The sequence below is a fragment of the Diadema antillarum genome, unplaced genomic scaffold (genome assembly GCF_040938485.1).
Source record: "Diadema antillarum isolate AM-2024a unplaced genomic scaffold, OU_Dant_1.0 scf00000008, whole genome shotgun sequence".
In the NCBI taxonomy this organism is placed as follows: Eukaryota; Metazoa; Echinodermata; class Echinoidea; order Diadematoida; family Diadematidae; genus Diadema; species Diadema antillarum.
In genome coordinates this window covers 5,432,360-5,457,315 of record NW_027270897.1, presented here as the reverse complement: position 1 = coordinate 5,457,315, position 24,956 = coordinate 5,432,360, and the positions used below count along the sequence as shown (strand labels likewise).

Here is a 24,956-nt window from a genome sequence, read left to right as displayed (position 1 = left end):
TTTTCCTGACATATTTGCACAGGAGTTGTATTTCTCCAGGCTGATACCGTCCATGTACTTTATCAGTTTCCTGCGTCAAAACAAAATGAAATAAATACGATAAACTTGTTTCTACATCATCTGAATAAAGCAAAAGGCTGAATTAACATCTTTTAGTGTAAAAATTGAACTACAATTTTACAGGCACAGTAATAAACAACTCAGTTATCAAGAGACAGCTGTCAAAGACAATACTAATAGTGCTGGTTTTCAATACATTTTTTATCTAGTAAACTATATATTGATATAACTTAGCATGATTTCACCTAGATGTAGCTGACACTAAATAAGATTCAGCAGATTTATTACCTCCGCCAAGGTGGGAGGTTATGTTTTCGTTACCGTTGGTTTGTTTGTCCGCGCGCACTAAAGTGCGTCCTCTATTTTCTGCTAGGGCGAGGCGCACTGTGCAGCTGAGGGGTTATGACGTAACAAAGGCTTCTACATGTATATTGGGAAATCAGGCGGCTTTCAGCACACAATGCAGTACGTATGGGTGGAAATCACTGATGATCGCAAACAAGATCAGTGCAGGTGGAAATGGCCTGATGCTTGGCGGAAGTCTGCGCTCTCAGAGTGCTTTTCTAGTTTTTTATGAATTTTGTACTAGATCTTAAAAAAAAGCAGTTAATTTCATTGAGGTGTTAATGAGCGTCCATACCTACAATGCTGTATCAATGCTGAGAAATTCTACATGTAGATAGTGTATTACCAGGGGAACAAATTTGTTAAATTCGTAAATAATGTAAACATATTTTGATTCTTTAATTTCACATTTTTGGGTACAATGTCACAAGACATTTACCAAACAGAAATTTAGTACTTTTATCATTCAAATACTAATTTTGACTAAAAAAAATAGTTTATCATAGGGAGAAATTTAGGTGACTGTTTCAGCTGTCAAGATGCAATCTGGGTCATACAATTTAACATGTGTTGTATGTCTGTGATCAGTATAGCTTACTGTAAATGAAAACATACGTAGCAGGTTTGAATACTACACTCTACAAATATTTTTGAAAAGACGGTTCGACCATTAATTTGTTATTCAAATTTTCCAAATGGCAGCATCGAACAAAAGCCACTGCCTTTGAAGACTAACAAAGATCAATTCCACACATTGCAATGCACGATGCTTATAGGAATTTTGTTGAAAGTTGACCTGAAATTGTTGGGTAGTCTCTTTGCATACATGTACTTTTGGAAGGCCTTAGCCTTTGATAAGATAAATCAATTTTAATAAAAAAATTAATGTCATGATCAACAAAAACATCTCTCTAAAATCTAGCCATGCTCATCACACCTACTACATATGTGGTCTTAGAAAGGACCACATACACTAACTGTTGGAAAATTGAGGGACATCTTGAATAGTGCATGTGTGTAAGACACTGTGTTGTCAGTGTTGAACTGCATACAGGTGCAAACAGTTTTGTTTTTCTCAACAAGCACATGCATTTCATAATAAGTTTTGATTCTAACTACCCATTTAACCAGGTATTCTGTAAATTTTAGACTCATTTAACTGTAATTTGCAATTGGCAGAAGCACATTTCAAAACAGAAACATTTTGAGCCAAATTTGGGATGTTGTCAAGAAAAATTCCTCCATTACCGGTACAGAAAAAAGTGTAGGAGTGCTGCATGCTAGTAACTAGATAGTCTAGATTAAAAAGAAAAGTAATCAACCAAATTAGACAATTTTATTTCTTGTGTCGTTCGACTCGTATGAAAATTCTCTATAATTTCATGCATTTGGTTTTGACAAAGCATTCATTTTCGTTTTGGGTTGGACACCCTGTATTAACCAGCTTTTGAAATTAGGCACGACTTTAAACTTTAGTAGTACTAGTATCTACTGAGTAGTACGTCTATGTAGGCAGACATCCGATTACCGTACGAGTACATAACGTGCAGGACACTGCGCATAGGCAATGGAAAACGAATGAAAGTCAACAAAAAATAAACAAAATAACTACCCTTAGTAGAAAATGCGAATACTTTATCATTCACAAATACAACATTTCAATGAAACAGTATTGATTTCATTTCAACAACAGAGAAAGTCAATGCAGTTATGATTTGCCATTCATTTGTGTGTGAAGTGCTGCATGGCATGGAAGCCATGGTTGCTCCCCCGCTTTGCATTGAAAATGCATGTTTGGTTCTTAATACAAATTACATGTACAATACAATTTGCATCGGGGAAAAAGAGACGGCTTTGTGCAAGGCCCAAGGGTCTTTTAAGACACAGATTTTGTCAATACGTGGTTTGTTTATCAATAATTACAATTTACACCTTACCTACGCAAAATCGTAAAATGGGCTCCACCGCAGTGCGCCTGCACCCATGCGTTAACAAGCAGGCAAGGGTAGGTCCTAACGTTACGTATACTATGTCGTATTGCGAGGGTTTAATAGGGTTAGGGTTTACCTACCTAGCTAGTACTACTGTACGCAGTACGCTGTGCGAAAGCTATGTACAGCGACTGGGCTGTGTGTAGTTAGGGTTTAGGGTACTAATATTAATGTTAAATGTAGCAATGTACTAGTATGTAGGTAGGCCTACTAGCTATTAATATAGCCAGGGTTGTATTTCTAATCTTATATGTTTGAATTGGCACTTAAATTAGTCGAGGGACATCCACGTCCGGGACAACAAATGTTAGCAATTATAAGCCTAGTAACTGATGCTAGAGGCTAGGGAGTCCTTCCGAGAATATCAAAAAGTTGAAGACCAAAAAGCAAAAAAGGGAGGAAGGGAGGACGATCGACAGATGCTATGCTTTGGAAATAGGCCTAACCGCTGTATCAATTATCAATCTCGCGTAAACGCCGTTTGGTGTGTGGGGCCGCATTCACGGCACAGCATCACTAACGAGCAGACGAGTAATTAGTGTGCTGTGGAAGGTGCTTCCTTAGCACGCAGCTTACCTAAATTTACCGATGAACACCACACGGTTTGGCTGAATTTACGATTATGATAAATACGCAATACGCCCGCCGTAGTTAGTACGGACACGCAGTAATGGTGTAAATGGAGCCTATTATGTCCTTACCTACCACTGTACCAGATTTTTAGATGCCTGCTCGCTGCTAGAGGAGGAGGTATGATACACTTCCATACTACAAAACGTCTTTATGAATGAGTGGGACTAAAGTCTTAAGATAGAAATCTAACGACGCCATCTACGAATCTAGTCTTCTAGGATCTATCAATGGATTTCATTTCAAACTACTACATCTCCAGGCAAGCCAATGATAATTCAGTTTTAGAAGATATACTTACAGATAACTCATCCAGCTCACTCATTCTTTAAATGTTATGGTCGTCTGCAGATACTTGAGTAAGGATGGAAGTAATCACCGGTGACGGGACGAGATACGCGAGAGTGTGAAAGATATTTTTTTTCAATCATTTTTCTGGCGCCTCGATATGGTGGGCGTGGCCTAATTCGTCAGAAGCCTCGTCCAACTCGATTGAAAAATAAATATACACTGACGATTTGTCAGAGGCTTCGTGAAACGGTTTTCCACGTCAGTTTGGTTATCGCTGACGTAACGTCATCGCTAACCAAATCGTCAGCGATGAAGCTCGTCAACGCTGACAAACGTTGATGAAACACCCCCCAGAGCTTGGAGGAGTAATTTCTAGTACAGAGCATGATACATCCCTCACCCTGGAAAAATACCACTGACAACAAAGAATGAAAGACATGGTATTGGGACAGTTCACTGCACAGTCAAATAGCTCTCTGCACACATAAATACATTAAGGAGTAGACTTAAACACCAGGAGTTTGGAATGTAAATGTGTGTACCAAGGAACATACATAATTTGTACATCCTTTCCAAGATAGCATTCTGGACAAGTCATAGTGCCACTCAAGCAAATGCCCAAAGCACTCTTGACCACTTGTGAAACTAGTTACGTCAAACCTTTAATACAGACAAGAGCAGCATGTCGTGATGGCAAAGTATTGTTCAAATCACTGAAGATGAATATAAGTTTTCCACTTTCTGCTCTACTCAAGCTGTGCTGTTTGTGTGGCAAACAGGTAATACTCCAGATTAAATCCCCGCACCAACATGAAACGTCACGGTTTACATGTGCCACATCCTTTCCTGTAAAGGGTGGTCCATGCATGTACTTTTCTTTTCCTTACCAAATTTAGGGCTCAGTAAGATTACATGATACAAATGTTCTGCATTTAATATTTGTTTGGCTCCATTGTCTTCCTGTAATATTTTTATCCCCTCCCGAGACTCTTCCAAACAAGAGCACCTGGATACACCGTTGAATCATTCTCTAAGCATAAAGTCTCTCATTACCACTGGTAATATCTCTGTCGAAAATGAGATGGTGGGGTTGAGCAGGTTAAAGGTAAAACTTAATTCTACATAGAGCTCAAAATTCATCTTTCACCATTTGGAATTTGCTTTCCATACATCGAAAGGGTATACTAAGAAACCTGTCTGGCTGATGTGATTTGCCAAGATAATGAGTTATTTTGGAGTAAAAAAAAAGTGTGAAATAATTTTAATCACATGCATACAGCGTTTATTCCCAAAGCCCCCTTTAAGTTCAGTAGTGGGAAGGTAGAACGTTACGTGATAATCAATCATGCCCTAGCAGCAGCATTTTCCAAAAAGCTGGATGCGATGCACTCCAGTGCAGAAGATCAATGGATACTGCTGCGGCACGACTTATAATTAATTAAAAGACAAAACATAGCAACCATGATCGGACATACTCTGAGATTGCATTACTGTCGGCAAACCATTTTAGCTAATATTTTGCATTCTCGTTGTTACCCAACTGGAATTGTGTTATCACAGCTTTTTTTTTCACACACATCTACATATAAATGTGTAGGTTTTAGAGCATAAATTGACATTTTCTGCAGCCACATGAGAACTATGTTTTTATCAGACAGAAAAGAAACCTATGAAATACTATGCAGATACAAACATCCATTCATCCTGCTACAATATTGCACTGTTTATTTTGTCTTTCATACTACATCTTTGCTCTCTTAAAACCTTGGGGGGGGGGGGGGGGGGGCATACGCAAGAAAAGCAAATAACTTTGCCTCTGACATCCTAACAAGTGGAAAATACTGAGGATGATTACAGAGAGAAAATTGTTGACAAAAACACTGTTAAAAAAAGACTATTGAAAGGTTACTAAAGGAACACACTATCACAATCCAATGGGCATATCTGGCCACTATTGAAAAGACATGCTGGCACAGTTCTATGAGCATACCTGAGTTGGAGTGGTCTGGGGGTGGTGGGGGCGGGACCAAGAGGGGAGGCAGGTGGAAAGGTGCAGTAGTGGTCACCGGCGGCCCTGCGTAGTAGCCCACCAGCTGTTGCTGCTGCTGCTGCTGCTGCTGAGGGTCCATCAAGAACAGTTCCCCCTGGATTGGCCCAACAGGGGGCGGAATGTGGTCAGGTTGGAGAGGCCCAGAAGGGGGGTGGGGCTGCCAAACAAGAGGACGACCCAAGAGGAAAAGTCAGTAACAAGACAGCAACTACCACTGCTACAATGGGTACTGGTATATATACAGTAATATGGGATGCAAGTTCACCAACGAACCCCAATACTACACCCATCTCTAAGTACTTCATGGGTACATCTGCAGTATCAGGGTTACAAGTCACCCTTAAAACCCTTGTAAATATAGAATTTCCTTTTTTCCACAACCATAAAACTTTGCAGTCAACCTTGTATAGGTCAACTGGAGACTTGTGAGGCTGTGAAATAATCATCATATCTACCAAGGTAATTTTCTGTTTGATATGGTTACCACCAATTTCAACATTCTTAAAAAACCTGCAAAACTTGAACAATCATTCAAATTGTTGAATGTCAAATCAGAGTACCTTTAATATGCAATGATTTCTCTCTTTTTTTCTTAATCATGACTACAGCTCCTAAAACACTGAATAACTGGGTGCTTTTTACATCAATGAAGAACAATCTGTCAATCAGCTGCAATTCAAAAACGTATCTGTAATTATCCATTACACACCTAATGTTTCAGAAATCATTTGAGTTAACTTACAGAGTGGAATTGCGCTTCTAACATCAGGCTTAGTGTAGCTTAGCTTATCACCAAGCTACCAGGTATTTTTTTTCTTCTTGCAAAGCTTTTGAAGGTTATCTTCATGACATTTATGACCACAATTTGTGAGGCACATGTAGCCCTGGAGTCATTAATGTGACCTTTGATATCCACGATTACCCCTTCCAAGAGTCTGCATGCATAAGGCCATTCCTTCATGTTGCATGTTAATCACCCCTCGGATCGAACCCATACATGTTATCTACTTCAGGGAGCTTATCATCATGTGTATGTGGTCTACATTCACACGCCTACAAGACTGCGGAGGCATTAAATAGATTTGGAGCCAGACAGAATAACTTAAAAGCAAAAAAAAAAAAGAAGAAAGCCACAAGTCCTACCGCCATCCCTACTTGGATGATTGTTCGGCGGCAGCTGACTATTACCTGCACTTGGGCTGCAGCAGGCTTTGGTCTGGGTGGGGCGAAGAGGCTGGGGTGGAGATAACCACTTCCCTCCATGTCGTCCTCATCATCATCGCTCTGTACACTGTTGCTGTTGCTGCTTCTCCTGCTGTTGATTTCCCCTTTGAAAAACAAACAAACAAACAACAGTTCAGTTCATTTTGCTATCCATCTAATTGTCAGGATGTACATGGTGTATTGATAAAGTATGGCCTGCTCTTTCAAAGCAACATTTTGTATGGTTTGTTTGTTTGGTTTTCTTTGCAACTTAAAGGATGGCATAGGTCTGGCTGAGATGAGGATTCAGGTTTTAACTGCTTGTGACAAAATCAGAATACTAAAGATCATGATTTTAAGTGTAATTCAAAGTTTATTTGATGAAAATTGGTTTTGCAATGGCTGAGATATCCAAAAAACAAAGTGAAACAAAGTGGTTCTAATAAAAGATCGGTCCCACCTTTTATTAGGATCGCTTTGTTTTGGATATCTCAGCCATTTCAAAACAAATTTTCATCAAATAAACTTTGGGCTGCTCTTTCGCACTATAAATCTGTAACACGAGAAGGCCTCGTTGCGAGGCTTCTTGACTTTCTTCGTTTAAGTCTCGCGCAACTTTTGAGACCAAATTTGCAACGTCCGCGCATACTTTTGCGAAGCCACGCCCATTTTTGTAACGGAATATTGCCCTAAAACGGGCACAATTTTGTGATTTTGTGTACATTTCCTATGGAAAACAGTGTTCTGTCATGAAAGTCATAAAAACCTGAATATTTTTACAATTAATTACTTTCATTGATTAATTTTGTGCTAATTATGGTAGAAAAGTGGTCAGTGACAATTTCCAATGAAAAAACAAAGAAAAAACAAAAGTTGAAAAACAAAAAATACATAAGAAATTCTGAAAACAATAAAATACATAAGAATTGAAATGAGTTTTGGAAGTTTTTGTGATGTACAATTGTTGAATATGCTAAAACAGATTTCCAGATCAAAAATTAGACTCTCAATGCTTTTAATTAGGCTAAAATATCATCTTGAGCTTAATTTGCATAATTAATTAATTTAAATTAGAAATTGATTGTTTCAAAAAATCTTATGACACAATCTTGTAGATTATGACGTGGGTCTCACGCATGCATATTTTCATCGCAATTGCACCACCGATGGCCGAGATCTCGGGGGGGGGGCGGAATCCATCCCCCACCCCGGTCTGAGCATAGCCAAAAAAGCCCGGCCCCTTTAGGGTTAATATTTCATATAAGTGGTTCCCAATTATCTCACAAAAATTTACAACCGAAATCCCCATTCTCAACCAGAACTAAACCATCCCTTTAACTGTATAAGCTTGGATGTGACAATGAAGTGATTTCCTTTCAAAGTAAGAGTCAGTGTGTGCCGAGAGTAAAGAGAAAAGACAGGTGACAACCATGGGTGAATCAAACTTCAAGGAATTCCTCCTCCCAAGACAGACATTTTCAGCTTTCTGCTTTGTTTTGTTTGTTTAAAATGAAAATAATTTCAGTTTTCATTTTGTTTTGTTTTGTTTGATTTTGTTTTAGAAAACAGCAAGTTCTCCGTTCAGCATAAACAGGTGCACCTGGTCTTCTTGCTCTCTAGCATTTGACTCTAAACTTGGGCCCATACGTGACCAGATCCAAAAGCCCAGGGTTAGTCATTACCACATTCAGATTTTGTCTCAGCCACTATTTGCTTTCATATACAGAGTGATTGCTACTGGAAAAAAAAAAAGAGGGAGAGAGAGAGAAAAAAATGTTTGATATAAAACAGTATCTGGTTTGTTTAAGATGTCATGTTCACTCCAAATACCTCATCTGGAGTGGAAATTTTTCCTTACTTCCTTTGTTAGCACCGTCACATTTCCTTAGTTCTAGAGAGAGTTGGCCCCACTAGCCACTCCTGCCAGTAGTGCTGGTAGTGGTAGGGGGTGTGTTGAGGGGAGGTTGTATTGCAAAACCAGCAAGGAGACTGGCCAACCGAGGCCATCCGTGTGAGCCCCGCCTCAATCGGACACACTGCCTGCCTCTCATTACCACTGGGTAAATATTATGTCACGGCATGCTTGACGGGCATGACGGACTTGGGCTGAATGCAAACACTGTGGGTCTAAAAAGTGACTACTTGATACGTCCCTCTATCTCCACACTTGTCCTCGACTGCTCTGTCTGAGGACACCCTTTCAACAACCAAACTTTCCATTATCCTACTCTCTCTCTTTCTGGCTTGATGCCCACTTTGTAAACAGTGTCTGCCCTTCACAGGCAGTAGACCTCTTTTTAAAAAAATTTCCCAAATGCAACCACACATCATCTGAAAACAGTGTGCAATGAGAGTAGTACAAGTTGGCAGCAAAAAAACAACAGTACTCAAGTATCCGTTTTTTTTAATCTATTCATCCCTTGAATGTTGATCGTTAAATGGGTATTACATTCATTATGAGCTCAAAGGGTCCTCTTTTTGCCCCTCACATTTCACAGTTAAAAAAAAAAAAGAATGAAAACATTGTAATACGCTCTGAAAATCAGTCATGACTGATTCAGTCAACCACAAAGACTCCAGCCTGTGACAAGACCACAATACTGCTTTTGTCCATTACTCAACAAATTCTCATTTTCTTTTCTTCCCAATTGGCCAGTAAAAAAAAAAAAAGAACAAAAAAAAAATGTGTGTCTGTCTTATAAGCAATGACATGCTCTGTCGTGAACTCCGCGAAGCACAAACCATTGCAGAAAAGAGGGTGGATATTTACATACCATAACATAAATTTGCTCTCTAAAAGTAAAATGATTGTACATAAACCTGAATACTGTGTCTCCGATGCTATTTTTATTCACACATGGTTAAAAGGTCGATTGTCCTGTCCGAAGGGTAATTATGTGATATGGTGGCAGAGCTCATTATTTGTTCAGCTCGTTGTAACCACTCCTGAAGTGTGTGTTGCCATGGTGCCATTTCCCAACTCTTCCCCACTGCCACATTCAAAAACCTTACATCGTCAAGATCCTCTGGGACTATAGCACAGCGCTTTACCTCGGTGCTTGGTACTGGAAGGTGTGACGCAAGAAAACAAATACCTAATGTTTGGCTTGCCAATATATGCTAAATTACATTCAATAGCTGTCTGAGTTTGTTGTTGTTGTTTTAAACTCTTTTATTTCTTCTTTTTTGATACCTCTTTGTTTCCAACACATCTCATCTAAAGATGGCATGCATGCTTTTTGAGTGCTGATACATACTTCACAGAAGGGAACTCAGGTATTCCCTGAATGCCTTTTCCTTTTCTTCCTCTTAGTGCTTCAGCATTTTTACACACATGAGGTCACATGCAATGTTCATCTTCCTTGCATTAATATCTAGCTTCATTTGGTTGAGTTCTGTTTGAAGTGAAAAACCACTCCACATTGAATACTTTTAAGTTGACTTTAACAAAGATAGTTTTAAAAAAAGGGAAATTCAAAAGTGCTATAAGAATCACAAAGCCATATAGCATCATTATCGCATTGAATGTGCATATATTTAAAGTAATAAAGACCAGCACTGAGATTTCATAAAAAGTAAAACTCTAAAAGAATTTCTTAAAATCTTGTGACTTTTCATGTTATCCAACCAATGCGATTAATTTCACTCAATTCAAAAGGTAACCTTTAAAGGCATAATTTACCATTTGCAGATGAATCAAAAACCCAGCATCAGTGCTTCAAAATAGTCCTAAAATGTAAGTTAGGGATAGACACAACCAATGTAAAAATTCGAAAACAGTATAATCCATGTTAAGTATTGTTAAATACTGTAAAAGTGGATATTTTTGCTAGACTATTTTTTCGCGCTCGGCCCGGTTAGAAGACTTTTGTGTGTTTTCAATTCCTCGGAATCAAGACATCAAGTACTGGAACATATGGCAAGCAAAAATATTTGCATGCTTTTTATTTTCGCGCTAATTTCTGGTTGCCCGAAATGCGCGAAAATTTCCACTTTTACAGTATACAAAATGTGAACAATAGTTATAATAAAAAATTTTCCAGACTAAACGTCTAAAGTTATGGTTTAATGAAAAAAATAGTGATATCTCCTTATATTTTAGACTTTATTGCAAAAATTTTATATGTTAGGATGTTTTGTGATATAACTGATCTACACATATGCATCAAAAGTGATATCTTGAACATTTTTTAAATCACTGATCCCAAAGGTAAACAGGACCTTTAAACATGGGAGTGGCATTTCAGTTTCATATATTCTCCTCCGACGTTTTCCATAGAGGGCTTCTAACTTACACAAAGATGACTGGAACAAGTTGACATATGTTTACTCACATATCCCTCTTTCAGCTGAATTTAACAGATAATAAAGCATTAGGCAAAAACACTCAGATTTCTACTAATTTGCAAGTGAGAAATAATTATCTAACAATGGGCTGTCAAATCCATTAACAACCTTGTAAGCACATCACTTAATCATTATCGCAGCAAAGTTAAACAATTCAGTGCTGCTATGTACACAGACGCTATGTGCAATTCATTAGTGATAACCTGAGCTCGAGTATGACAGGAATTCATACACTTACGCCCCATATTTGTCACTCACACACCTTATATTTGTCACTTACACACATGAAGTGTGTGACGGTGTGCCTATCACCGGCTCCCACACACAATTTAGCCATGTCATCAAATCCCTGGGAACATAACAGCCAAATATTTTTGCAAGTTTGTATTTCATTCTTTCTCTTTCATCCTAATCACAAAAGCTTCCAAGGTGTAAAGGTCGTTTGCGTATTATACACATTGGCTCTGCCGGCACATGTTCGGGAGTCTGATAACTGTTATGTTGTAGAGCCTTCCAGAGAGTCCTTGTGTACATATGGACCCTTTCTACCAGCACTGCATTATCTCAACAGCTACATGTAGCTAGTCATGTAACAAGTTAACATCAAGAGGATAAAAGAAAGAAACATCCTGCCAATGCACTTTTGCATGAGATACCGGATTATCTAATGATTATGAAATGATAAAGGATATGGGTGTGCCGGAAAATGAACATCTACTTTGAATCACACTGAGTAAACTCGTGTCTTAGATGGCTGATTGTATTTGTAAAATGTCAAACATATTTACATTTATGTTGTCTTGTGATCCTGAAATAAATCAGCTATGACTTGCCAACAACCATATGCACGCTTCCAATTCACTGTGTGGTATGGATGCATGCACAATCATATTTGCTTCCTGAAATACATTTAATCAAAAATGCTTTGAGCAAAAGTTGGTCACGCCAAAGTCATTTTTTTTTTCCGGTTGTAACTTATACTTGCATGCATGTGTTCTATCTTTGGTCATAAGCTCACTGAAGTAAAGCCTCGTAACTTTTGATTTTCTTTGGATGGCTTCCCTGTGCCATGTTCTGCAGGTAACTGGTGAGTAGATACATTGAAGCTCCCGATAACCCGATTCTGCATAATCACAAGTAAATATGTCATTCTACCTTTTTCAGAGTCAAAAGTTCACAGAAAAACTGGCACGGTGAGTGTTTCTCACCCAGGACCGCTGGGGACACAAACATTGAAGCTGAGCCAATGTAAACAACGGAGAGCACAATGGGCACAAAGCCATTATCAATACCTAGGAGTGCTGTCCTCAGAAGCATAGTGTGGAGCACTGAAAAAGCTTTAAACTATATTTGATACTGAAATTTGGCATCAAAACAGCAGGTGTCAAACAATTTCCAATACATAATTTTCATGCTTGGCACAGAGCTTAAATCAACAAAGTTAGTACATTTCAGATTAGTTTTCTGCATGTCCAACAGTACTAACAAATGGAGAAGATATAGCTCAATCTACTCAGCAAATTGTCGGTGATTTATTTCCCACTAGAGTTTTCATCAATGCCCAAAGGGAATCCTAGTTCTGAATGAGAAAACATCCCTGCCTAGAAACACCTAGCCCCACCCTGGCCTCCTTCATATAAACTCAACATACAATTTTATACAGTCAACCTTGCCTAAGTTGATCTAGCACAAGCCAAAAAATTGTCTACGTCAAAGAAAAATTTTACCTGTGATGGACATAAACATGAGTTGATTTGCTTGTGTCAGTCAAAATTCACATAATTCAAATGATTTTCTCCTGTCCTGCTGGATTCAACACAGTAGGTGAAGTTGGCAGTACAGTAGGGCCTCGATTAACCGGCCATCAATTTTCTGTTATCCGGATGTCAACTGGCTGACATTTTATTTTCATGTTTTCATGTATTTTCAGTGCCAAATCTCACTCAAAACAAACATCGGGTCAATACACAACAGGATAAATTCCAATCAGCGCAGAGGGACTGTAACGTTGAAGTCAGTTTGTGAGACAATGACAGAGACTGGTGCCGCTCTTGTCACTGGCACTGAGTGCACAGCAGTGGTTACAATACAATGCTGTGGCAGTATTCGACAAGTCACACTATTGATCTTATTGTCAGTCAATGTCAATCAATCAAACAATACATGTAGGAATATGTTACTTGTATTTCGTTTTATTTCCATATCATTTTCTGAATTATGAAGCATAATGCCATGCAGATAATCATCATATTGATTGGTAATAACATGTATTATACCCCTAGCATGATATGCTAGAAAGTACTGTATTTCAGCTTATCTCTCTTATCTGGCCAAAACTATAATCCAGACGCCTGCCGGTCCCGACGTGGCCAGATAATTGAGGTTCTAGTGTAGTTGCAAATGAGAGTTGATGCTACAGAGAGCCTGGACAGAGCTATGGTGTCCCACTGGAGTGCTTAGTTGTACCGTTTCTCACCTTGTTTCTTCTTTTCCGGCTGGCTGGGTGCCCTCTGCGCCGTGGGAATGTACTTCTTGGTCTTGATGGCCGACAGGAGGTGCTTGTAGTAGGGGTTGAGGAAGTGGTCAAACTGGATGAAGTCAAACTGTGGGTTGTTGGCCTGCTTCGTCTTGACGATGATCTCCATCTGGGGGCCGTGGTTGCAGACAAACATGGCCGTCTTCTCGATGATCACATGCATCTTCCACGTCTGAGGCTGTGGGGATCAAAAACGGTAGTCCAAACAAGATTGCATGATAAACTTCTTGGGGCACGAAGATTTACATCTCCCTACTTCAATACTTTAGCTTCCGTATGATTACTCAATCATAATATAACACCCACCATTCTATTAAAGGTATACGGACAAAGGATTCAAGAGCTAGCCATTGGATAATTTCAACCAGAGCCCTTGATATGCTACAGAGTTTGACCAACTCGGTTTCAGCTGGTAGGAACATGGTGTGCATTCCTTTGTTACACTGCCAGTGGAAGAGAGTTGACCAGACTATAGGTGGCACTGATTTCAACGCTTTTGAAACTGGCATGTTCTGAACATCCAAATAAAACTGATTCATATGTTATGTTGAAAATGGTGAAAATAATCATTCCTGGGTGGCTCAGAGTACAGAGAATCACAAACAACTATTAAACCTGGGCAAAAAGAGTGCATGCAATATCCGCCAGCAATCTACTTTGTTATCGATCTTCTTAATGTTGATGGCAGCGATCATCACGCCATCAAACATTGACTTCTTAAATCCAGCTCTATGTGCCTTAAATGAGATGAGGAAAGAAATCTGAGACAAGTAATCTCCATTTTACCAACAATGTATTACAAGTGCTTAGCAATTTTAGGAAGATTTCCTTTTTTCTTACACACAAGCCCTTTGCACTGTAAAATCTTTCAAAATTCAAACATTCCTCACTTTGCTTCCAGACAAATGATGACTTTTGACTTTGTCTTGGCCTTTAAACAGAAGAGCCATGACAGATATTTTTACAGGCTCTGGTCCCATAATTACTTGGTCATCACGAACACTCTGCAATGTCCACAAGAGATTTTGAACAATGCTTTATTTCACACGCAGTGCAGGGTCTTCTGCCATAAACATCCTCAAATTACCTTTCAATGGCCACTTTACAGCAATGTACCACATTAGAGGATGAATCAATCAATCAATTAGAACTGGTCAAGTGGATACTTTATGCTTTTTGAAACTGAGCTCATGGTGATAACATGGTCTCCGTTCTGCAACAAAACTTATAATCAATTTCAAATGACTTATACCTGATTTCACTGTAACTCGTTGGACGAGCCTAGTTTCCCGATTTTGCAATTTAACTGAAGTTACTGTTTGCCCAGGAAAAAAATGCACAACAATACCATCAAACTGACAAAACTAGAGATGTACGTTCACTTTTACAGAAGCTGGATAAGCTGGCTGCAATGAAATGCAGAGTAGCGCTGATGCACTGATGAACGTTACATCGAATGATCCCAAATTGTAAAAACCTTGCCTCATAAAATTTACCATACTACTATATTTATCATACGTTTTGATAAAACAGGGCCCTGACACCACACCATTCCTATTCCCTGCCTTACATGAAATTATCAATTGAAGTTTACAATAGCAGTAACTGTACAAGGTCAGCCGGATTCATACCTGGCTTTAATGTGGCAACTGTACTGTTACAGTGGAAACTTTTGAGCGATTGAATCGTCACACTTGACCAATTTCAGCAAACCTGATCACTTGTGTACAATTTTACGGATGAGTATCTCTATTCATTTGTCAATATTTCAAAAGCAAAGAATTTGTTGTTCTCTTGGTTGGCTTACCCCCCCCCCCCCCCCCAATTCTGCACAGCATGCAATTTTGTGGAAATTTCCACACCACACAATACTCTAGATTTACAGTGATAACATTCAATCATTCCACTGTTCGCAAGCCCTGACAAGAGTCCACTCACTCACTGTATTCTGATTTTAGGCACACTGCTATGAACAAGATTGCTCCTGAGAACTAAACAGCTTGCCAAAGTCTTGCCCAGCTTAGCAACATGCAATGCATGAAAACTGAAATGCATGACTGAAACTGTATGGGACTCAACGAGAACAAGAAAAATTGAATAAGTCATTATGAATTCCTAAGGAAAAAAAAAAGGTTGTCAATTCAACAAATTTGAGTACATTATTGAATTGACCTTGCAGTTCCCAATTCAAAGATAATTTGAAAGAGCAGACAAAACTAATACTTGCATGATTTGTATGATCTGCACACATCAATGCACAGACTGTATAAACTACCAGTAGTAGGACCTATAATGCCTTTTACTGGCATACAATAGCCCTCTACACACAAGCAATTTGTTGGTGGGGTGGGGGTGTCAAACATAGATGGCCCATTGAGGTTGAGGACATTAAAATGGTTTTCTCGACTGTTAAAATGTCTCTTTTATGTTCCCAGATCTGTCAAACCCATATGTTCCCAGATCTGTCATATGCGTACAAGAAAAGTGTAGATATTGCAGGAAGTGACAGATATGATCACTTACTGTACACAAAATGAAAGGCATGTCATGGAAGTGTTCACTTTATACTTTAGCTCAAAGAGAAAAAATCTTTATTTTTGTAATGGCACATGATCTATCTGACAGGACAGATGGCATGCGTGACTGGAGTATAACTGAACTTACAAACAAGTATGGACATATGTTCTTCTCAATTCAGTTGTGCAAATTTACAGTTTAGAAAGAAGAAAATCATTGTTATACAAATGATGCACAGGATAGAGTGCGTTAGTGTAGGCGTAGTGCACTCGAGGGTATTTACAATTGTGAAACATGCACGAGGCGAAGCCGAGTGCATGTTGCACTACATTGTAAATACCCGAGAGTGAGCTACGCCTACACTAATGCCACGAAATAATCCTGTGCATCATTTGTTTTATAAAATGGGTCGAAAATTCGAAAACTAACATCATTTTTCAGCGTTTTTCACGTACCTTTGTGGGTCAAGACGTCCGAAGATGTTTGTCCCAAACTTTTACGCACGTCGCACTCGCGGAAGTCCCGCACATACAGTATAAGTATAATGGGGGGTTGGGTTTCCGGACACCCGCATGAAAACTTACTTATTTTACATAGAATATGCACCCTTTACCTTAAAGACTTGATATATACTCCTCATATAGGCCTACTAGACAACATACTCTGAAAACGGCGTGAGAATTAACCTGCTAAATCGTTGGATTTGCTCTTCAAAGTGACTCCATGTACGCGTCCGGTCCCATAACGCTTGGTCTACTGTACTGTACAAAGTGTACGTATAGTACAGTATACGTACGTACGCCACATATGTTATGCACAAGGGAAGACAGGCCGGCCGGCCGGCAGCCCGAACTAGAAGTTGTTTACAGGATTGACAGCGCGTACGCGTATGCATGCACGATCGGCAATCTACCATAGGATTACAGGCAGTGCAGTTGTACTGAAGTAAAGGAAGGAGGTGTGTCTCATTTCAGCGCTTCCTATTGGCTACATTCTTGAACCCATTTTATAAAAAATGTTAATCTCATCAACTTGCTTATGGTGTGAAATTAATTAGAGGAAGAAGAATGAATTCATTTGTCAAAACCTTGACTGATCAGAGCATTCTGTACGGAAAAATCATGTATGGGAATTTCTGACTTCATGTTTAATGGGTTGGTACCACACCACATACACGAATACAACATCAAATAATGTAACATTACACAGTGCACCCAACTGCATAGAAAAAATAAAGATTGGTAACTGCTTCTTTCAACTTCTGGGACTTCTTGGAACTATTTATATCTGGGCATCTTTAACCCTTCAGTGTGCTTTGAGTGATGATTGGCACCAAAAAACCCCATTGCACTGCACACACTGTCCAAAGTTCCTGGCACAGAAAGGGTTAAAAAATGAGATGTGTCATTGCTTTCCATTGTTGTATACACAAAGAAAACACACACAAACACTCACACACACGCCCAATGCATTAACTGTGGGAAAAGATGCATCGTCCCTGCGGTATGTGCTGGCAGAGACGGGCAAACTAAATCCAAAGCTATGTGCACGCTGACATTTACATGACCCCGTGACGATCTTGGCCGAGGGAAGGAAAACATGACAATGTGTTGGTGTGAGAGGATAGCATCCCAACATGAACCAATCACTGGCAAGTGTCTGCCCCTCCCCCCCCCCCCCCCAATCTTCTTCTCCTGTCTGCTTAGCCTCATATTTCTCTCCTCTTCCTCCTTTAACTCAACCTCTCAAACTCCCCCCACCCCCCCCCCCCCTTTGTTTCTCATCCATACTAACCACAATGTACCTCCCCCTTCAAAATTCAGGTCCACATCACAATGTCAAATCCGCATGACATCACTCCTTCTTTATTCCTAAATCTCAAGTCTTCTCCACACTTTTTTGGTACTAATTCTTTTTCCTCAAAGATTTATTGTACCTGTTTATGTGTCTTCTTCATCTTCCAGCAAGATTTTTTTTTTTATGTTTTCCATTCTCCTATGTCTTACCTATTACAGAAACAATCCTCTTTCTGCAACCTTTAATTTTTTTTTCTTACTATCTCTAGCATTCCACTGTTCTGTTATTTGCAATGTATTCCAGATTTTCCTCCTGTTTCTGACTCAAATAGCGCCTGCATATTTTACCCATATTTTCACATTCTCAACACTGCCTCCAATAATTGACTACTTCTGTCCCCCCTTTTTTTTTTATAGAGAATGCTGCTGTCTCATAACTTGCATTTTGCTACAATTTTTTTTCCCCGTATGATTTCCTTCCCCTTTTCCTTGAATTCTTATCCATGACATGATATCACTGCCATGACAGTGTGTATCATTGTCAGCAGGCAGTCCTCACTTTGACCCATTCATTATGACCTAACTACAATGTATCCCTTCTCCTCTTCTTTGAAACTAATTTTCTGTCCAATGCTTCTTGACGTCTGAACCTTGAAGTTGGTCAGATGTCTTTACACACAAGCCTGAAATGAGATAGAGTACAGACTTTGTTATATATACTTGTATGAGATTTGAATAGATTTATTTGTTTTCTCAAATAGTCCAGCAAACTCCAAAAATTGCAGGTTTTGATCCTTACCTTTGCCACTTTAAAACCTGCATAACTACACCTGAATGATATGTACAACATGCTTTATCACAGCTGATCATTCTTTTCCAGTTTGTTTTGACTCTGTTCAGTATATCTCAAATAATCGTTTGAAACTATCAGGTTTCCATTTGGACCCCAGCTGACCTACAGATGATTTACATTCTGATGATCTCTACATCTTACAAGCAACCAATATAGTATTTAATACACTGTTACATGTAGATATCTCCAGTCAAGAAGTGGTTGCAAGTGAGTACCTACTGGGCATGATGTCTCCTGCACCACACTTGACAGTGAGGGTAAAAAGTGCAGTTCACCATGATGTCTCACACAACTTTTTCTCCCCCACGTTCTACGGTTCCATTTCTTGGAATCCTCCACTACTTCTAGCCACATCACACATGTCTAGAATCGACCTTTTTAACCTCCTCCTCACTGATTCTTTTTCCCCAATTTCTCCCTTTTTTGTGCAAATCTTTCAAAAAATACATCCCTCTCTCTTTCATCATCCGTCGCTCTGGTCACAGTAATCTTCGATCTTACACATGTTGTCTGCCCACATACAATCACACATAAGCCAGTTTGCCGAGGTACACTGTCATTGCCAACCACTGTCATCGAGCCCGGCCACACAACCATCTCACTGAGCGTAGTAACCACAGGAAAACACACAGATTGAATTACACTGCACACAGCCAATTTCGATTTCCACTTATGGGTTCCAGTTACAAGCGTAGCCGGTACGATTACGGGTCGTGTGTATTCTGCCCACAGCACGAGTAGGTGGGTAGGTACTACTACGTACACTGCTGTTCTGGCCCCTTTGGAAGTGAGGATTATTAAAAAGACACCTGCATTCAAAGACTAGTGTCTCCTACCCCTATAATCTAAGCAAGTCCTTGGTTTAATGACATGTCTTGCAATCATTGCAGCACAAGGTAGTGTGGATTTCAGGATGTAGGAAGCACAAGCACTTATGGCTGCGCATGTGTTGATGGAAGAAGAAAGTTTGATATGTTTCTAACCTTATTTTTTCACTTTGTCTTAAAGGGGATGGCTAGTAACCGATCAGTGGGAATCAGTGGAAATGCTGAGGGATGATTGTTCCAATCCTTGTGGGATTCATTTAAGAGTACATTACATATCTACTGTTGTGTGAAAATTATTTGCTTCAGAACGGTCTCATATTCAAGTAATGTGCAGATTAATGCCCCGTCACTGACCAGGGACGCTTACCTGGAAACATTAAACTGCACATTACTTGAATATGAGACCATTCTGAAGCAAATAATGTTCACACAAGAATAGATGTATAATGTACTCTTAAATGAATCCCACAAGGATTGGAACAATCATTCCTCAGCATTCCCACTGATTCCCACTGATCAGTTACTAGCCATCCCCTTTAATCATCAGCTCACCTGTTCCATTCCTGGTGGTAGCTTGAGCTCTGGGGGCGCTACAAAGGGTTCTTCCAAGTCACTGGCAGGGGTGGTCTCCTCGTGCTGGTAGGATGGAGGTGGCTGGTTCTCATGAGACACAAGCTTGCGCTGAGCTGCTTCTGTAACAATGAGTGGTCACACATCAAGTCCGAATTGCATGCAAAATGAGTGTAAAATGACCAAAAAAAAACACACATTGAGAACATATCATTGCATAACAGTAACACATTATGCAATATATTTTGTGAGGATAATATTTTGTAAATTGGTACCCATCTAGGGCAATTTCCCAAATGGTTGAATTTGCACACTTTCCAATAACACTGATGGAATAAGAAAAAGAATTACCAGGGTACCATTCTTCAAGAAAAAAGTTAGCAACTTCCTACTTTTGGAGACACAATACAACGCATTTGCTGTACGGGAGACAATATCCTCATGAGTTGTTGATTTCACCAATATTAGTTGAATCGCAAACTTCACAAAATTACCGGTAAAAATACCTCAAAATATAATGTGTATACAATATTACTGTAACTTATGCCAAAGTAGCAGATTTTTGTACACTCAGAACTGGATTGACGGCACCTGTTGTGCCTTGCAAATTTCATCTGATGATGGAAAAAGGCATAGAGCAGACTCAGGAGTGGTAAAAATCCACACACACTCATCTCTTGCTTCAAACTCAAAAAGTCAGTATGATATTTGAAGAGCAGCATCATGTCTCTCGCTAGACAACTCTTGGGCCCTGTTTACACTCAGTCAGCAAGTAGTCAACAATCAGGAAACACCATTCAATACCAGCATTTTTTCCACAAATGTCTGAACTCGAGAGAAACCCCATCACTTCAGTTGTACAGTGACTAATCCAAATCAGAAAACCTTGACCCTCCCTTATGCAGACGCTCACAAAGGCACATGCATACAATGATTCCGCAGTGGATGCTGGGATGGAATTTCCCAGAGAATTTCCGATCTGGAGTACACAAAACAAGTAGGAAGTAGTGAGGGTAATTTAAGTCAATAACGCACTCATAGTCTGATATGAAAATAGATTCAATTACAGGCAAAAATTAGGATATCTTCATGTCCTTCACAAAATTGAGTAGAGTTTACAACAGTGTTGTTGAAATCTTCGGGCTGCCAACTCGTAAATAATCAGGGCAGCACCAAAGAGCACTCAGGGAGATTCGTGGGTGTTACGTGCATCTCTGTATCAAAAATTCTTGCCAATTCAGGTGGACTTCTAGGTTTTCTGGTCACGACATGAAGAGATATTCATATCTTTCAGGGAGCCTTTGGAAGAATGAAGGAGGCTTGGCAACTCTGAAATCTTGACGCTTTGGGCAAGTGTACACAAACTTTCTGGGTTCACTCAGGATTAGGGAGTTGGCAATCACAGCTTGGCAATCACAGCTTGGCACTGGAGGCTGCGTCCCTACCAGTGCAATCATTCCGCGGCTAGACAGTAATATGTGTCACATACTATAGGAGCGCTGATTGATGGGAGTCATTGGAGCCATGCCAGCCCTACTACCTGTGTGCTACTCTTTCTCTCTCACCCCATTTATACAGAGTATTTAGAGCACTACTCCTGAAGTGCTCCAAACTCCGTGTGAACAGACAATCTAGTCTTGAAGCATTCAAAAGTTAGGCCCCTCTCGATGCTACAGTGGTGTTGTAGGTTCAGGAGTACTCTTGAATCGCACTAAAAATCTGTATAAATGGTCACAAATATTTGGAGCACTCCTACAGTAGTATGCAGCCTACCTACAGTTTGCATGTTTGAATTCCCCACGCTCGCAACGGTTATCATGACATGACAGTTATGCCTCTCTCAGCCACTTCGGGCTGTGACTCTCTGTAGAACAAATTCACATGGGCATAAGTCGAAGCGCTTCAGGAGCACTCCTGTGCCCTACTTTGTGAATAAATGGGGTATATCTCTCTTTCTCCATGTCCTGAAGTATTCTATGGGCATGATGGACCATACTTTTAAACAAGGTGCTACATTTAAGCGCTTGCTTGATCGCCCGGGCCAAGTGAAAATCAAAGTAGGGCAAGCATTTTGGAACAATGACAAAAAATGGTTGCCCAAATTCAGCAAAACAAAAACATTTGAAGCCACCTTTTTTTTTACTTATTTCCCCTACAAACCCACAAAGTCGACCATACAGAGACCAAAAGATAATGATGCACAACATTTTAATTTCATTTCAGCAATTTTGCAACACTATGTGAAGAAGCCCCAATGCAAAGTAACACCAACACTTGATCAAAGCAAGTTTGTTACTCCAATTCATTCATTCTTTCAAGCGTATGGCACAGTGTGCCTGGTTGATACCGTTTGCTGACTATTGCTAGTCACCTGGGGCGAACGTGTTTAAAGGACAAGTTCACCTTCATAAACATAAGGATCGAGAGAATGTAGCAATATTAGTAGAGCACATCAGTGAAAGTTTGAGGAAAATCAGACAATCCGTTCAAAAGTTATGAATTTTTGAAGTTTTTGTGCAGTAACCGCTGGATGAGAAGACTACTGCAGTGTATGTATAACTTAGATGTCACATGCGTACAACAATATAAGGAAAATATAAAGAGAATTTCACAAAATTCCATCTTTTGAAAAAAGTACACATTCCCCTGACTCGTTACCGACAAATGTTATGGGTAATATTATTCCCCCCGCCTTTACAAAGAGGCAAGTCGAGTGCTCTGTTATTATGTGAAAAAAGTGAAAATATGTTGAATTTTCTTTTACATTTTCTTTATACTGTTGTACGCATATGACTCACAAGCTGTAGTAGTCTCCTCATTCAGCGGTTCCAACACAAAGATTTTAAAAATTCATAACTTTTGCATCGATTGTCGAATTTTCCTCAAACTTTCACTGATGTGTTCTACTATTATTGTTGCATTCTCTCAATCCTTATGTTTATGAAGGTGAACTTGTCCTTTAAGCATGGGAATCAACGTGTGCTGTTTAACGCAAATGATCATGTTTTATTAAGCCCTTGACATTATTACACATGATTTGCTATATAATTTTCTTATGTTTAGGACTTTCTTTTCAGGGCAAGTAAAATTCATGTTTGGGCAAGTGTTCTGCAACAATTTGAAAATCTGCTTGCCCAAAATCAATCCTTGCAACAGATGCGAAAAACATTAATTCTTGAGTGTGGCCAAACAAACACACAAAAGGCTAACTGTACCGATGTGCATCGCAATGCAAAAATCAGTCCCGTTTGATTTCTTTCGAAACTCTTTTGATAATTCGCCCGGTGTGTGTGAACGGCACATGAAAAATACCATCAAAACTTGAAAATACTCAGGTGCCTGGGATCACGCTCTGGTCATTGTTCAGGCACGTGCAGTCAGGAGAGTCAAAGCACTTCATTTGTTGCCAAGTGACTTTTTTTTTTCTATTTGTGCATGCCTGAACACTGGCACTTAAAACAATTTTTTGCATCGAGATGCAAAAACTGATAACTCTTACGTATGAATGCGGCTAATGATGTACTATAAATAGAACCTCACCATTCTCATCCTCTGTTGGCTGCATGGGATCATAGTCTTCGTTACCAGCCCCATATCCGAATTCCACCGCGGAGTACCCTTTGTCTGATGTTATAGCCTCATTCAACCTCTTCAGTTCTTCCTCTGCACAGAAAGACATCAAAAGAAAACGCAAAATTACAAAATAAATCTTCACTGAACCATCCCATCATGAGCAATAATACACGAACAAAGTTGAATACAGACATGTTTACAAAGCATCAAAATTCAAGTCATGCAAGTTTGCCGTCACAAAATAATCAAGAAAAGAGGGTAGCACATTGTGTGTTCATGAAACAATATTGATAATAGCTCGCTATATTATGGAGATGGCCACAAATAACACCGGCACACCCTCAACTAGTTATTGAGTAAATTGAGCCTCACACGAGTCTACAAAGATTATAAAAATACAGTAAAAACTGCCTTTATAGCGGCCATCTTCTCTATATGGCCACTGAAAACAATCCATTCCCCCCCCCCCGCCCCTCCCCCCCCTCCCCCCTGCCATGTTACAGACCCTGACCATAGCCACTTTTTTTCATCTCCCTTGGGTGGCTGCTATAGACAGGTTTGAGTGTACTTAACAATCATATAACATGAGCTCAATATATCTTTATAGAATTACATCAGATAGTGTGCCACAAATTCTCTACAACTGAGGTAAACATTCATAGCCATCTTGACCTGTCAAGATTTGCCTGATTGCTACAGATCTTTTCCCTGTATTTCACTGCTTTCGTTTTGAGAACTCATTGCATGGGATGAATGGATTCACCTTCTGGTACATGCCAGACAAAGGAAGATTCGAACACAGAGTCATGGAGGATGTAGTATAAAGAATGTACCTCAGTTAAAATAAGGGCTTCTTACACTTGTAAATTTTTGCTTAGTCCCGTACCAATGGTAGGGCTAAGGGTGGGGGGGGGGGGGGGGGGGCCTTAGCCCCACCGTTGGTACGGGACTATCCTTAGCCCACTTTCTGTTTACACTCGTTTTTGCCAAAGTGGGCTAGCCCCACCGATATTCCGGTACTATCTGGCCCTGCAAAATAGCAGGGTTAGCACCGCAATTGCGCTGCCAAGCAAGTGAGTGTAAACAGAACGAAAAAATAATCCTGGGCTAAGCGACGGAAACGAAGTCCGACCCTCACTGACCAATCAGAAACGAGGTAAAGTGCTGCCGGTGCGTGCGTATACGTGTACAGTACACAGCGTAATCATGAATATTCATGTGGTTTGGAAAGTCCGGGGCTAAGAAATAAAGGGTAAAAAGGTCAGTTTTCTCCTTAGCCCCGGACAAGAGATAGTACGGGACTAATTGGCGAGTGTAAAAAGCTGAAAAAATTGGTACGGGACTAACGATAGTCCTGGGTCAGAGAA

General features: G+C 39.7%; 1 protein-coding gene across 1 annotated transcript; it reads right to left on the bottom strand.

Annotated features, from left to right (window-relative positions):
- Nucleotides 1–4,063: 4,063 nt before the first annotated feature.
- LOC139718745 (protein SWAP-like) lies at nucleotides 4,064–14,148 on the bottom strand. The gene is made up of 5 exons (XM_071630214.1): nucleotides 14,110–14,148; nucleotides 13,394–13,631; nucleotides 6,556–6,695; nucleotides 5,308–5,524; nucleotides 4,064–4,077 (listed from the first exon to the last, which is right to left on the bottom strand). The coding sequence occupies exons 1-5, from the start codon at nucleotides 14,146–14,148 to the stop codon at nucleotides 4,064–4,066; spliced, it is 648 nt and encodes a 215-aa protein (XP_071486315.1).
- Between the last annotated feature and the right edge of the window lie 10,808 nt (nucleotides 14,149–24,956).

Excerpts from the sequence above, each read along its gene's own strand:
- LOC139718745 (XM_071630214.1), bottom strand. The coding sequence starts at position 14,148 with ATGATCGCTGCCATCAACATTAAGAAGATCGATAACAAA. Across the intron at positions 6,696-13,393 it reads GCCGGAAAAGAAGAAACAAG|GGGAAATCAACAGCAGGAGA; the intron begins GTGAGAAACGGT and ends TGTTTTTCAAAG. Across the intron at positions 5,525-6,555 it reads CTGCTGCAGCCCAAGTGCAG|CCCCACCCCCCTTCTGGGCC; the intron begins GTAATAGTCAGC and ends CTTGTTTGGCAG.